The 15059-nt window shown below is 50.3% G+C and overlaps 2 protein-coding genes across 2 annotated transcripts; one reads left to right on the top strand and one right to left on the bottom strand.

Annotated features, from left to right (window-relative positions):
• Window positions 1-546: 546 nt before the first annotated feature.
• On the bottom strand, window positions 547-5833 carry NCU03033 (CCAAT-binding complex subunit HAP2). Its single transcript, XM_960326.2, has 4 exons — window positions 5178-5833; window positions 4244-4630; window positions 3840-3910; window positions 547-3183 (listed from the first exon to the last, which is right to left on the bottom strand). Exon 4 carries the CDS (start codon window positions 2552-2554, stop codon window positions 1610-1612), a length of 945 nt encoding a protein of 314 aa, XP_965419.1. The 5' UTR covers window positions 2555-3183; window positions 3840-3910; window positions 4244-4630; window positions 5178-5833; the 3' UTR covers window positions 547-1609.
• A 1480-nt stretch (window positions 5834-7313) lies between these two features.
• Window positions 7314-8264, top strand: NCU03034 (hypothetical protein; the record flags this gene model as incomplete). The annotated part of the gene is made up of 4 exons (XM_958946.1): window positions 7314-7501; window positions 7708-7859; window positions 7948-8013; window positions 8083-8264. The coding sequence occupies 4 exons, from the start codon at window positions 7314-7316 to the stop codon at window positions 8262-8264; spliced, it is 588 nt and encodes a 195-aa protein (XP_964039.1).
• Window positions 8265-15059: the final 6795 nt, after the last annotated feature.

Below are 15059 nucleotides of genomic sequence, written 5' to 3'. Positions count from 1 at the left end.
TGGGGAGAGGTAGGGGTTCAGTCCCTATTGGAAACCAATCGGGAAGGTTGCTAGATGCACACGGGTAGGAATACATACGATTGGATGGACGTCTCATTTTTGCGGTCGGGGTCTCGATCGGGTTAAAAAGACAAGCGAGTAGGATTCCTTAACTTCTTGTATTGTGGTTTTTGCCGTCAGAGAAGTTTTGTACATTATCTTTCCCCTGGTAGTTGTGATGACTGGATCGAAAACAAGATGCTTCAGGGTGGGATCGTACATAGGACGCATGACGTATCATGAACAGACATTACACCCGACATCATCGTCTGAATATGTAAGCGCTGCACGTCAAAACACGCGCACAGAATTTACTTTACCTGGGTATCAAGCAGCGCGTGTACAACTGCATAGGTAGAGGTATGTCGGTAAAAGCATAGGCATGCATGCGAGTTCGCCGGAACGTTTAGTCGTTGCAGCTATCATTTGCTTGCGCTACATGGGCGACATGCAAACAACATCTAACGTCCGAATGGCTTCATGGTCACGACCAATATTTCGAATGCAGAATTTTTTTCCCTCGATCTATTCTAACTACCGAGTCGACTGATCATTTGAAACACCCGTGCCTCAGTCACACAAGACAGACATCGAGACTTTTATGTTCGTCCAAAGAGAGGAGATATACCAATGCCAAATCAGACGAGTGGAGAAGGGCACGAAGCCAAGAGACTCTTAAGCAGGCTGCGCGAGTTCATGCAAACAACATACAAATTTGATGTCTCTCGCAATGCCAGTATAGAGAATTTCGATGGCAAAACCACAAAGTACAAGAATAAAACAAAAATCATAAGCAGTTCATGCAGTCTTGTCCTTCTGTCCTGTCCTGTTCCACATTCGTCCTATTCCCAACCTGATAAAATTTGCAAAAAAAAACACGACTAAGCCGCCCGCCAAAGTCCATTCATCCGTTCGTCCATCCGTCCGTGCGTGCGTGCGTGCGTGCGTGCGTGCAGTCCAAGTCCAAATCCAGTTCCGTTCACCCATCCGCGCAACATTTCCGTTTCGTCAACCTAAAATCCTTCCCCCTGCTACATATGAAATATACGCTTTTTAGTGCAAGTGCTGTGAGGCGAGTTGTAGTAGTACCGGTTAAGAGGAAATATGGACAAGGATGAAAGGAAAAAATCCGATAGAAGAGGCTCCGCGCTATGACAGTGTTGAAGAAAGAAAAATGAACGTTATCCTTCCCTAAAAGAGCCTGTAGTGTGAGTTTGATGCAGGATGTGTAGCCTTGTAGACGATGTAACTGCCCTTCGTAGCCACACACCACCACCATCACCATCACCCACTACGAAGCAGTAAGCAAATAAAATAAAAAAAAGGTTTCGACCCAGTTTGTGAAGTTGAACAAGCACGAGCGCATACGTATCGCCCACCCCGAACTCCTCGCCAACCGTTTGTTCGATGCTGCTCATGCGCCCAGGCGACGAAAACATAAGAGTATGGACGATAATAATAGCATGGCCGTGTGTCATTACGTCATGAGATCCGACCCTCAACTCAGAGCTGGACTTGGGTATAGAATTCGATAAATTGTTCCTCCTTTTTCCAAGTACACGCTACCGCATTAGTCCGAAGCGTCATCGTCCTCTGGGCTTTCGGGAGCGGCCTTCGCCTTCTTATTCGGGGCGCCCGAAGTACTTTCGGCTTTCCTCTTGGTTCCTCCAGTCGTTTTCGACCCTGCTGTTACCGAGGACTGCTCCGAACCATCTTGCTTTACATCCCCGTTGACCTTGTCCCGCTCCATCTGCGCAACCTCGTCTGCTGTCAGGAAACGGCCACCAGGACCACGAGGGCGTCGCATGGCATGGTTGTGTCTCGACTCATGGAGATACGGCTTGCGTCCCTTGTTCGTCAACCGCAATTGTTCCTCCAGCTTTTGTCTAGCGACTCGGCGCTTCAAGATCCGGTGGAACTGCTTTGCGTTGACATACAGAGGTGACTCTTCCACGGCTCCGGAAGCCATCTCTGGGGACTGGGGTGGGGGCATTTGCTGTGCGGCCGTCATCGGCGGCGGGACGGCAGACCTAGAGGCGTGGTTGAGCATCGCTTGCGCATTAGGCACACCGGGGCTGGCGACCTGACTGAGACGGCGCTGTCCTGGAGGTATGCTGTTCATTTGCGGCGGAGATCGAGGTCCCGCTCTGACGTCCTTCTTAGAGTTTACACCAGACATTCTAGGCGACTGCTGCAAGTTCGGGTCCGCTGCCATGTATGGGTTCGGGTAGTTGGTTCCTGACGCAGCCGCGGTGGCAGCCAGAGCTGCAGCCTGTAGGGGCATGCCATAGTGCATGTTCTGCTGAGGCACGCCGTACTGGGTTTGGTACATGCTGTGACCTTGGGTTGGCGAAGGCTGATGCTGCTGGGTCTGGAGAATTGGCGATGTTTGCGGTAGATGCTGGCTCGATGGGGATGTGATGCTGTTACCACCCGCTGAGCTGGAGTAGGCCGTTTGCATATGTGGATTAGAATGGCTGTTTTGCGCCGGCTGGTATTGGGCGTATTCCATCATATTGAATTAGGGTCCGACTTGAAGCCGTGATGATTGGCGGCAGGCGCGATAGATTGATGTTGTTGACGAGATGAACCCAAGTGATGTTCGCGTAGTGCTGCTATGCTACCGAGCTCGGGTAGAGGAATGCTGACAAGAAAGCTGTGTCTGTGGTCGTAACAAGATGTGCTACCAGGCAGACTAAATCCAGGATGGCCTGCAGCTCAGATAAAAACACCAAGCTTCTGTTTTGGGCTCGATGCTTTGCAGTACAAGAGAAGTAACCTTGTACCTGTGGATTGGGCTGGATGTGCACCCAATCTATTGGAGTTGATGCGTTGGCAGTCGATTAAGTGTCAAGGCAAGGCTTGCTATTGGTCGCACACGGCATATGCAAGCTGATGTCGCGGGGCAAATGCTGGGTGGCTCGGTCCTGGGCCGTTTGAGACGAGACGAGGAGGCCTGAGTGAGCAAGGCCACGTGAGGACAGGGTGCTGATGGAAAACGCCTAGAGGGCTGGGCGATAAAAGCTGATGGTAGCGCTGCAGTTGGGATGACGCCTAAGCGAATAGCGAACACTGGCGTTGAGCGGGGGCGGAACGTCAAGCTTTCGTGGAACTCTCCCCAAAGTCTCGAGTAATTCTAGAGGCCTATCCGGCTGGGAGTGTCAGTTAAAGCCATTGGCAAACCCAAAACGGAAAAAGAAAACAGAGAACAGCGGGCAATGACGATGTGACTGGGCCGAGTCAGTGGTGGGCAAGTTTCTTTTGGCGCCTTGGGCCGGCCAGTTTGATGCGCTGGCATGCATGACGGAATATGCACGAGCCAGGCCCACCCTAGTTGACCAGCTCAGCACACACAATCATCGCCCTCGTCTAGGCCTGGCAATGCAGCATCGAAAGAGGAAACCGTAAGACCCCAGGGTGGGGGAAAGGAGAAGAGGTGCCAAATCCAGAGAATTGTCTCAACCAGTGAGCAAAGTTGAGGCTGCCATGAAGTCATTGGACCTATTTGGTGGGCTTCGTCCACCTGTTCCCTCAAGAAAACTAGCGTAGCTTCGAGCGCGACACAGCGAAGTATGCAAAATCGCGAGGTGAAGAAGGCAGACACATCCTCAGCGTCTCAATGGACCATGGAAAGAAGCATTCGACCTTGGACCTCATAGCCTCTCTGGATTACATCCATTACGTGGATGTGTGGCCCAGCAACCGAAGGATCCGTATGTCGTGTATCAATGCAAGCTCAACAGGGCTGGAGGGACCCGATGACAGAAACCGAGGAAATGAGAAAAGGAATGCAAACGTACCGTAAGAAAGTTTGACGGCGTTGGAGTTAAGCGACACTTGTCTGTTGCCCTTGGCAGATAAACAGAGAATACTTGGGAGAATGTCAGCAACACTGTCAGGAGACTTCAGAGACAAAATGAGGTATGTGGCTGATGGAGGTGATTGAGAACAACAGTTGCCGGTTTTCACGGGCAACAAGGCCAGCACATCCCAACCATCAAAATAGATGGGGGTGGCCTAACGAATAACGGGTTAAGGGTACTGGTACGTGCCGCTTCCCGTTTCAGATGAAGATGGTGTGCAGCCGGCAAAAGCGGGAGGGGAAGGAAGTGACGCTTGGGAGTAACGACGCTTGGGAGAAGCATGAGGAATCCCAAGTGGAAGGCAAGCGAATGGGTGAACGGGGTGTCTCTCTGTGACTTACACAAAGCTGTTCAGAAGCACGGCTGTGGACGCACCAAGTCTGCACAGTCCTGGATACAATAGGAAAAAAATTCCCCGAGAACTGGAGATTCACGCACAATATGAATGCCTGTTGCCAGGAACGTTGCAAAAGCGCTAGGAAGCAGCCGAGTAATTGAGGACCGCAGGCGGAAGTTATCACGGGACCTTGTCACGGCCAATGATGAGGCCAATGTCGAGGTTCGCGTTGGTGATAGGTCTCGAAATCAGACGCGGTGCTTAATCCGCAGGGTCGCTGCGCCCTGAATTGATTTGCTGTGTCGGGAAGGGTCTTTGGGATGCTTTGCGCTCGGGTTGTGACTGGTTGAAGCAGTGCGGGTATGATAACTCAAAGTGGATATTGGTGTTTCTACTTTGTTCCCAAATCGTCGTCAGTGTGCATTCGCAGCCTATAAGTTGTTTCCCAAGAGTGGTCTCTAGTCTCTTTTCCAACACTCGCGTCCCAAAAGGCAATAGCGCAAGCCTTGCTCGTCTCCTAATCAGGAGAGAGTGTCAAACTGCTCTGCCTTTCGGAGATGAGAAGAATGGATTGCCCCCCCCCCCCCCCCCAGCTCCCGTCTCTGGTCGGCATCGAGCACAGAAGACGCCATTGTGGCAGCTCTCGTTCAAAAGTATTTAAACATGCAAAATGCAAGCTGGTGATTGCAGGCAGGCACCAGGCTAGGTGGTGAAAGATAACGAACAGAAGCATCCGAATGTCATTCTGCTCGAACGGCCACGACCATCATAGAGCCGGGCCATGCCCTTATCGCCACTTCTCCGCATCTTGACGAGCTTGAGCGCCGGCGTGGGTTGAACCATCATCGACATGTGCGGGAAGCTTGGGATGTTGGATGGATTGATGGATTGATGAAGGGCGGAGATGACTGAAAATGAAATGAAATGACAGGGCTTACCTTTGATTTTAAGCATGTACAAGGCTAATAAGGCAGCCTGGCAGTGAGTGGCTCTTGCGCGCGAAGGTGGTCGCTGAATGGTTGAGTTTAAAGCGACGTCTCCTTGAATTGGTGGTTGGTCGGATGCTCCCGTCTCCAATTTGCAGACGGTCCGTTTGGCAGGTTCAACGGGTGGATTTGGGGTCCGATGTCTGGTTTGCTGCGACTGAGACTGATTCGGCGGGACTGACTCAACTGACAGCCAACCAACTATATAAAAAAAAAACCGGGTAGGTTCCTTGACCTTGTGTCAATTTTTGCCTGATAGCGATAGCGATATCGAAATCTCGAAGGTTGCGCGACGCGAGGCAGCAATGACGGGTTGACAGCAAGTGACTAAGCAGGCACCGCTAACTTGTCGAATGAGATGCGATGGAAATGCGAAATGCGCGTCAAATAGAGTTGCTCAAACAGTCCCAATTGGACTGCAAAGGTTGCGCAGGAGTCGATGGCCGCAGCCGTTGATTTGACAGAATTTTTGGCCTGTTCTGCTTGCTCGAGAGAGCCTTGGGCAGTGGAGTGGATGATTGGTGGGCTGATTGGTTGTGCGAGGTGAAGGAGGAGAGACGAGGGGAAATGCGAACGATGATTTGAGGGCGCATCCGGACTTCTTAAACTTAGTAATCTGGTTGGATGAATCAGCTGGCGAGTGGGGCCCCGCCGGCGGCGGCGAGTCCAAAGACAAGTGGCTGGCGCCGGGCGGTGGGCGACGGGTGAGGGGCCCAGCTCGGGGGGGTGTCGCTGCACGATTTGGTGTTCACCAGGTTCTGGGTGCTTGGCGCGGGGCTAGGGCGTGCAGTCCCCTGCACCGAGATTGTGGACGCTAGCAATGCGGCATTGAGATGGAATCTGGCTCTCAGAATCGCAGACCTAATGAAGGAAAGAAAAGAAACGAGAATGGGGATCGCGCGGACCAAAACAACCATAACCATACGCACTCAAAATACTGAACCCAATATCATTGTGACCAATGTAACGCTGAGTAGGTATTTGATCCACCTGTCTCCGGATCTGTCCTTTTCCTATTCTCACTATCGACTGGTATCTGTCTGATATCTGGATTGTGACGCAGTGTGGGAGGAGAGGTTGGGTGCCTTGAGCTGGAGATTTTAGCGAGACACGATCGGTCGGATAGGCAGAGCCGCACACAGCAGGCTGTGGTGACTTTTCTTCACACGGTCCAACTTCCCCGGTGAGGAGAAAAAAAAAAAAAAGTGATAGGTGCATATGGCCAGGTCCTGGACTACATGCTCCGCGGACATGGTTGGATGACAGCGCGTCCAACATTCAACGCGTCCCTAACTTCTCTTATTTTGAGTTTTCATGGTCAGGAACGATCTGACTATTTGCCTGCCTCGCCGGTGATCACAAATGGCTTATAGGTTTTGTAATTACATGGTGACCTTAACATCACTGCCAATAGGATGTGGTATCGTGTTGATAGGACCATATCTTAGAATCTGCCGACTGAATATTCAGTGGAAATCACCAACGTACAGACTAAGTTTTTTTGTTTTTTTGTTTTTTTGCCTTGAGTACGTAGCCTTCTCGATCGGCACACGCCTCCATCAGCTTTAACTTGATGCACCACCCGTAAGACGGACAACCTCGGGAACTAACAACAAGACATGCTGTCGCGCGAACTTAGTTTAGCTGTAGGTACATCCGAAAGCCGCCTAAATTTAGTCCGAGCAACGTCACATACGAAGTCGGGCTTTTTGCAAAGTCAGGAGAAACGGCTCCCGTCACATCGTAGCGGGCCATAACACCTCTCGACAGTTTGTACCGGCGGCCTTGCCACGCTCATGCGGCGGTTCGAATGTGCGGTGTTGAGAAGATACTTGCCTCTCATGTGATCAACAGCAACAATGATGGCATTCCAGATACCGACTAACACGACGATGGGTCCGTCTTCGGTCCTCCGGATAGTCCTGGTAGTGTACGCAGCAGCTAGCATACTAAAACGGGCGTCATTGTGAGCATCTGGCAATGGTTGTTGTTGATGCATGTTGACCCTGCCCTTTGCCACAGAGTGCTTTCGATTGGGCAAAATGGGAAAAGTTTGGGCATGTTTCCAAATCCAAGGCGCCCCTCTCGATGGCCAGGAGTGCCAGGCCAAGAGGACCGGGGATGCAGGAAGCAGCGAGGCCAACTCATCGGGAGTTCCAGCCTCCACCCCCAGCCCAATGGAAATGTCGGTGTGGACCACAACAGCAGACGTCAGAAACCAGAAACCGGGACTTTGCTGGTCCGCTGGGGCCTAATCATGCTCCACCCGTGGCCTCGTAAACCCCCAACGCGACCCCGCCGAACAACGCGGTCGACCGGCCTTGGTGGCATCTAGCTGTTGACATCCATCGTATGAAACTCGATTTGACGCCCCTGTGGAAGATCTATTATTGCCATCCCACAGGCATGTCATGGTCTGGACATTGCAAACGATGAAGATGGGTACCCATCGGAGGCTCTGACTTTGACTGCGGATTTGCAGAGGCACGCGCCGTGGTGATGATGCTGTCCTCGCAAAAGACGATGCTGCGCCGCAAAGCGGCATTGTTTCGGGGAGGTGCCCTTTGGGCTACGTGTTCCGTGTGCCGTGTGCCGGAAACGAATCTGACTGGATGGTGAACGAAGCTGTTCGCTGTGTGTTCTTAGCAGTTCGGTCAACAAAGAACATTGATGTCGCTGTAGCCGTGAGCCGGCGAGATATCGATACTATGCCACGGTACAGACAACCTGCCGATAGCGCGGTACAAGGTTGGCTGGTTGGATTGCATGTCTTTGGTCCGCAGTCCAGGTGAGGATACCATGTATCGTTCGAACACATCTCCTGTACACTAGGATTTTGTACAATGTGTTTGCGTAGACCTCGCTGTTCTTGACTCCCACCCATGTCGCCCACCGGTCTTGGCGCTGGGGTTCGGGACTTTGCGTTGCGACGGTGGTGGCGGCTCGGAAAGATGGGGAACGATGATTCTCGTCCTTCGTTACAGGTTGCGGGCTGCGGCTCTCCGTGCTGCTCTGCGCATGTCCCTTGTATCTGTGTGAAGAAAAGCATCTGGAGAACTCCCATCGTTTCTTATCTTCTTTGGTCGTTTGTTACAAAAGCGTACCTCTAGCGAGAAATGAATTCTACTGGCTACAAATCCACGTTGTTGACTGTAAAACTCACGTCCCGTACCGACCATGACTCGGGAACTGCCGGCCGCGGTTCCCACTGGCATGATGCTTTCCTTGATGTGGTTCGCTCGGCGGCTGTTCCCTCTCGAGGGGCATTGTTGACTCTCACTCTGTGAACTACCCCTGGGACTGTCAAAGCTCTCGGTCGTGTCAGTCAAGCATCCCGTCACCAAAACAAGCGACAAGAGAAACAACGAATCAAACACCAAACGGGAATTTAGTTGGAGGCCCAAGCGGCCAGAAAATCACGTTGGCGCTCCGGGGCCCAGGCCCTCGCTCCATGGACCTCCATTTGGTCCTCATTCTACCGGCGATGAGGTGGGGCGGGGGCAGGGTGGACCCCTTGGCTTCCTTCTCCGCATTCCACTTCCATCCACTGATTCCTGTGCACCCCTCTGGCCCTCTCAGACAACCCTCTCTGACCTTGCATCACCTCATCTGTGTGCAACAACATCACGTCTTTCTCGAGACAAATGACAATTCTCCAGACTTCATTCGGCCCAGCTTTCTTTTCATGTAGTCGCACAAAAGCCATGTCCGGTAACATGGAACTTTCTATGGTGTATCCTGCAACGGATCAGTCCGCCACCACAGAGTCCGGGCCGCCATCACAGCCCATATCGCGGCCCAATGGCTGATCATGGCGCCCCCGAGACTGTTGGACAAAGACGAAGCCAGCAGTGCGTACAGACTTGCACCGTCGACCGAACCTTCCATGCCCCAGGACACCGGCCACAAGGCGCATGATACGCAGTCGATTCAAGTTTATGCGGAGTTTAAGCAAGACTCAAACCCGGTCCCCCTTGTGTGCTTGTCGTCCCGGCTGTCCTAGAGGCTGCTCCCGCTCGTTTCCACTGGCGCTAATATACCTCTACATATGTACCTACATCAGATCAGACATCATCTTGATAGTTTATGTTAGTGTAGACACTCATCAGCAACTGTAGTTAGTGCAGGAAGCTAATTATGCACGTCCTCCGTCATCGAAGCACGATTCCCTTCTCTGCATCCCACTGGTCATCATTCAGTTCCCAATTCCGCAAATAGCTACCTGGCCCAACTCGAGCGCTTCGGGCGAATGGTAGACGAGCAGTCAACTTCCAATCTACTATTCGACGCCTGAGAGCCTCATAGTATCCTATTGACAAGCTGCTCCTTCCGGTTTGCCCAATCTTCGAATTTTTGTTAGTTTCAACAGTGTCATTCGAACACTGTAATGTCTTCCTTGCTCCACGTGGATATTGTGCGTTTGGGGTGACCACCTATCAACTTTGATAATCCAGTTGTTGATGATAACCGCAGGAATTTTCTCACAGATCAATCACGAAACGAGATGGCTTGCTCCTTGTGAACCCCAGCCAGAGCTTCTCCCACGTTCACCTCATCACCATGCCAACTCCCAGTGAAGCTAAAGACCCTGATAATTCACCTACTGGGGTTGAGGGGATTGGGGAGCTGTGATTGACCAATGTGACCAAAACGTAAGGATTGCAATGAGTCAGTCCTAGTCCTGTTCTGTCAAGATGCCGTCAGGGACCAAAGAGCTTTGCGTGGCCTGCGATGCTACTGATCCTCAATTTCATCACATTGACATCCCCAGAAGGCCTCAACTCTTGATCGGTTCTTTGATGTTCGTGAATCCTCAATCAGGCATCGAGTTGGACATCAATAAGTTTTTACTGCGCCATGGCGAGATGAGGAAGATTCATACGTTTTGCGATGGACCGTTTTCGCTGCGCATCATGTTGGCTAGGTACTTTTGCCAATCTGATTAATCCTCTACATACATTCATGTGATGCCCCATGGATCTAAGTAATTTCCCTCGATATGACCATCACAAGGACTACTTTCCCGACATTACCGAGTTTCTATCAACTTGCTTATGCGGCGTTGTGATTCTGAAAATTCTTCGTAGCAGACAGGCGATTAGTTGTTCGTGTGTTTGATAGAGTTTTTCGTTCTCTGTTCGGCTTTAATCAGTTGACGATGCATCAGAGACAAATGTCTACTGAGTTGTTGGTCAGAAACAGTTGGCCGGTGAGCCACAAACTCACAATCACTGGTTCAAAACTCTTATCTGCATAAGAAGGTAGAGACAAACTGATTAAGTGCTGGATAGTTACCACTTCGAACTTATTCCGTCACTTGCACGTATCCTATTCATCGCCTGTCTGCCAGGCTTCCACGTGTTGTTTTCCACTTGCCGCGTGTTGCCTCTAGCAGGGGTAACAAGCCACACCACTAACCACCAGCACACATTCTCCCGTCAACATGCAGAAAGATATCAAACAACCATGAGTCCTACACCAGAAATAGGTCTTCTCATGTCGTTGCCGTCACTGGCTGGGCGGCACCTGAGAAAGAAAGGGGGAGCACTGGCAGATTTGGCAAACCATAAACGAGTATGTACAACGAAAAGAAGATGGTGAGGTAGTGCTCACACATTCCGGGTATAAAAGGGCCGAGGGAAAGGAACTCAACGACGACAAGCTGGATGACACGACATGCTCGGAGATTAACGGCCCCATTAATGATCTGCCCTATTCTAGGCGGACTATACTTCCGGAGTGTCGGAGATGAAGAAGCCGAGGAAAGATGAGTATTGGATTGGAGGTCAGGCGGGTGTGATACCCTGGCTTGCTGACTGACTGGTCTCTCCTGGTCTAATTGGGTGGTTTGGAAGAATACTGGACCAAAGAGACGATAAAGGTGAGCACCCAGGCGTCATCGTCCGTCCGTCCCTACACTACATATCATTTTTCCAACCCGGACTCCGGAGTGCGAGAGAGTAGCGTAGGTAGGGCACCGAGCTATCGCTGTCTCCCAAGGTAAGATGCTATTACGACGAGCAACGGACGGAATAGCAGTTGGAGAACTTAGTAACATGACTATCCAAACACATACGGCTTCTCGATATCAGAAACATTAGTGAGTGATGCTCAGTTCTACCCGTCATTTCGGCGCCTAAATTGCACATACTGAAGGATAGATGACGAAAACAGCCAAAGCACCTCTACACCGAAGCCAAGGCTGAGTACACCTTTATATTCGTGCTGCTAGTAAATCGTAAAACCACATTCATTTTCTCTAGAGGACTGCGGTCCCACAGGCCGTTTTGGTAGTTCGGTTCCGAAGATTTCGGGTTTCCGGTGTTGATGAAGGGTCGAGGTACTTCCTTCTTGCTGCTCGCTCTTGCCTGTGATTCTCCATCGCTTCTTCTTGTATGACCTTTAGCCCCCAGTTTTGGGGAAGGTGCGACCGGACGGTTGAGTCGATGGATAAGCACGCAGACAAGGTGACATACATGGCACTCTATCTCTCGACTACCTACCCTAATTCTACCTCCATGTATACCGGTCTGCATGAGCCCTAAGCCCGAAGGTTGTCACAAAATCTTATGCCGCTGCTGGTGAGAATCAAGCCGCTAGAAATGGTTTAGTCCTCAATAACCCTTGCCTATTATCCATAGAGGCAAAGCCTAAATGACTTGACTATAACAGCAAATTAGAGACCGCCAAATGTTCCAGGTTGTGCTTATTAGTTCATACCTCTAGGTTTACAGCGTGTGTTCTCACAAGCGGCCCGATATTTTTGGCGGACCTACTAACTGTTTTGGATTATGATCCGTGTAGACATTGTTATCAGACCAACTCGATAGTGAAGATATTATACAGCAACAAAGACTGTTTTACTTCAGGACTAGTTGATTTTGAATCTGCCCACCACTAAGTAGATACTCACATTAACTCGTTGTCAAAAAAATACTGTCCCCCTCCACATGTGTGCAATGCATGGCATTTATCATTTTCTTTCATGAGTGCATCTCGGCATCACCACTATATGTTTCTTGATGGTTTCAGGTGCAAAAGAAAGGTAGAAATTTGATTTTGTATTTGATGTACCCATCTTCACTCTTTTGAAGGCGCTTATGTATCAAGTCAAATAGACACCGTCCATGAAAGACTGGGGGATTCGGTTCTAGATTCCAACAAGTATCTCTCTAGTTCCTTGCTTGTTTGCCTCGTCTTCTATCAATAGATAGAGGTCTCGAATCTGAATCTCTTTTGCAAAGATCCTCTTGATTTCATTCCATACATGCTTGATGGGGTTAGACACTGACCGTGAAGAGGGTATTCTATCCACTAAATGCCGTGGCTTTTCAACCAGTCTTTAGTTGTCCTTGAAGTATAAACTATGGCATTGTCTTAGAAAAAACCTATTCCTGGGCGATAGTTAGGGGCTAATACGTCCTCTACGCTTCCTTTAGGGCAGATGCAAAAGAGATGACGGGGTAAAAGTTTGATGGAGGTGCAAAGAGAGGAAGGGGGGATATCGTTCTTATTTTCCTTTTTTTCTTCTTTTTTGACCATTACTGTACATATAGGCCTGTGCAAACATAACCAGCGGTCCAAGTAGAAACGAGTAAGAGCATAGAAGAGTGGTTCGTAATCCGAGGGAAAAATGAATAGACTTTGGAAGTTGCACAGCTCAAATTTCGGTTTTAATCGGCTATCTCAAGAGTAGTTCGACGCCACTACCGCATGACCCTGAGTTGATGACTGACGGGAGGTCAGATCTCTTCCGGGCACTGGATGCCACATCCGCCCACAGGCAGCGGCGCATTGGCAGCGAGAGGTCTGATGAAAACATCTCCTCCGTTCCACGACTTCAACCAACTCGGATGTTAGTCAGAAGACAACAGAGACAAGGCAGTAAAGACAAAAAGAAGGAGGAGTGAATGGCTACATAACAGTCTGTCGAAGTTGGAGCTAAGCCTGATAACCAACTCGATCTGACTGGCCTAGTGAGTAGATACGAAGTGGAGGTAGTCAAACAGTTCCATCTGCTGTGCCTCCAGAGCCTCGTACCAGCGCAAAGGACCGTGCATGTTGTGTATATGTATGAAAATGTCGAACCAGACCAAGTCTGTCTAGTAGAAAAGGGTTTGTCCTCGTCGTTTGCCACCTCGTGTTGCTGAGGATTGCCAACTCGGATTGGGGCAGCTGATGTGACATCCACGTTCAAGATTAGAGCTACGGACGCGGGTTTGCCATAGTCTCGGCGACGTCGATAGAAGCGTATTGAAGGGAAATAGTCTACTTCCAACGATACGACAAGTCTTTTGACGCTTTCTCCAGGCTTTGTCATGTAATGGAAGCATGTGGTCATGGCGAAACAACAAATTGATGTCGTAAATTGCAAGCACGAGACGAACAGCATCTTGCGACCATGAGAACAGCAAAGAGCCGAGGAATGTTAGAGCATTATGAGCCAGGGGTCTTGTCTTGGTCTCATTCGGTCAATACTATCCACAAATAAAGAGAGAGCTCGGAATTTCGACAGCCATCGACGAGTGATGCCTGAAACTGGCCATCGAGAACTCCCATGATGGTGTTTCATGTGTAGGAGCTCATGAGATCCATATGATCTACCAAGATCCTGGGTATTACTGGCATATGGACGGCCAAATAGGCGGCCGTACCGAGCGGGCCCTCTCAGGCGGCCACCCGTGTTGATGACTGCCCAGATGCTTGGTGTTGCGCACTTGCGATGACTCGTTCATCCCCTCAACAATAGAGCAACAATATCTAGCACGTTGTCATGGCAGCAGGCGCGCGCTCTAGGAGACTTGGGAAAACAGATACACTCGTAAGTCAAAAGGCAGGCAGGGTACTGAGCGCGCGCTCAAATAAGGGGTAGAAAGTCGTTAACAGCAGCCAATCGACGTGAAGGCGTTTAGACTAGACTACTCAAACACTCAGGGCCAGATGCGGAAGTCCGGGGAAAACAACCAACAGAAGTCTTGGCAGATGATTTCTTTTCTCGCAAAGTTAAGCGCATCAACAGCCGCGCGCCGTGTTGGTCAGTCCGGACAAAGATCCGCCTTAATTAAACCGTCGAAAGCAGGCCCCAGAAGGCGGTCTCCCCAGGGACAAAGTACGGCTGCAACCGCAAACCGGGCGAACCGACAGCCGCTTGGCGCTCTGGAACAGGCATCTCAACGACCGGAGGCATGAACTTGTGGTCTTTGGCGATAGTAAGTCAAAACCAGCTGGCGCGCGCTCCCGGTAGGGGCCCGTTAAACGGCATGGAAGATGGGGAATGGGGAGAATACCGCGAGGTTGGGCATGCCATATTTGCATACTGATACGAATACTGGCGTTTCGAGATCAAGGAGCGTCTATCTTGCAGACCGGCTAGTTGGCGGTTATGTAGCGCGGGAGAAATGTATATATAGAAGAGAGTTGCGCGAGGCGACGAACGGGAACGGGACGGAATACTAGCATTGCCAACATCTATGAGTTTTCTTTGTCGGTTTTTCTTTTCTTCTATTAGAGTCTTGGAGTGTTGATAGTAACTTGCCCTTGCCCTTTCAACCATAACTTCTGCCTGGTGGACTGGACTGGTTCCTTCCTTCCCTCACGCATCTTTGTTTTCAAGATTTTCAGCCTTGTTCTTTCCCTTTCTATACCAGCTCATCTCCCTTGGGCTTGATCCGTCATCTCGTCTGCGACTTTTTTTTTTTTTTTTTTTTTTTTTTTTTTTTTTTTTTTTTTTTTTTTTCCGCAAGTCGCACTCCACTGTCGACAAGTCACCTGAAAAAAAAACTCCATTTCGGGAGATCTTCCGCTGGTCGACCGCCTCAGTTCTATTTTCTCGAC

This window comes from Neurospora crassa, linkage group I (assembly GCF_000182925.2).
Source record: "Neurospora crassa OR74A linkage group I, whole genome shotgun sequence".
Lineage (NCBI taxonomy): Eukaryota > Fungi > Ascomycota > Sordariomycetes > Sordariales > Sordariaceae > Neurospora > Neurospora crassa.
This window is presented reverse-complemented; position numbering and strand designations above follow the sequence as displayed.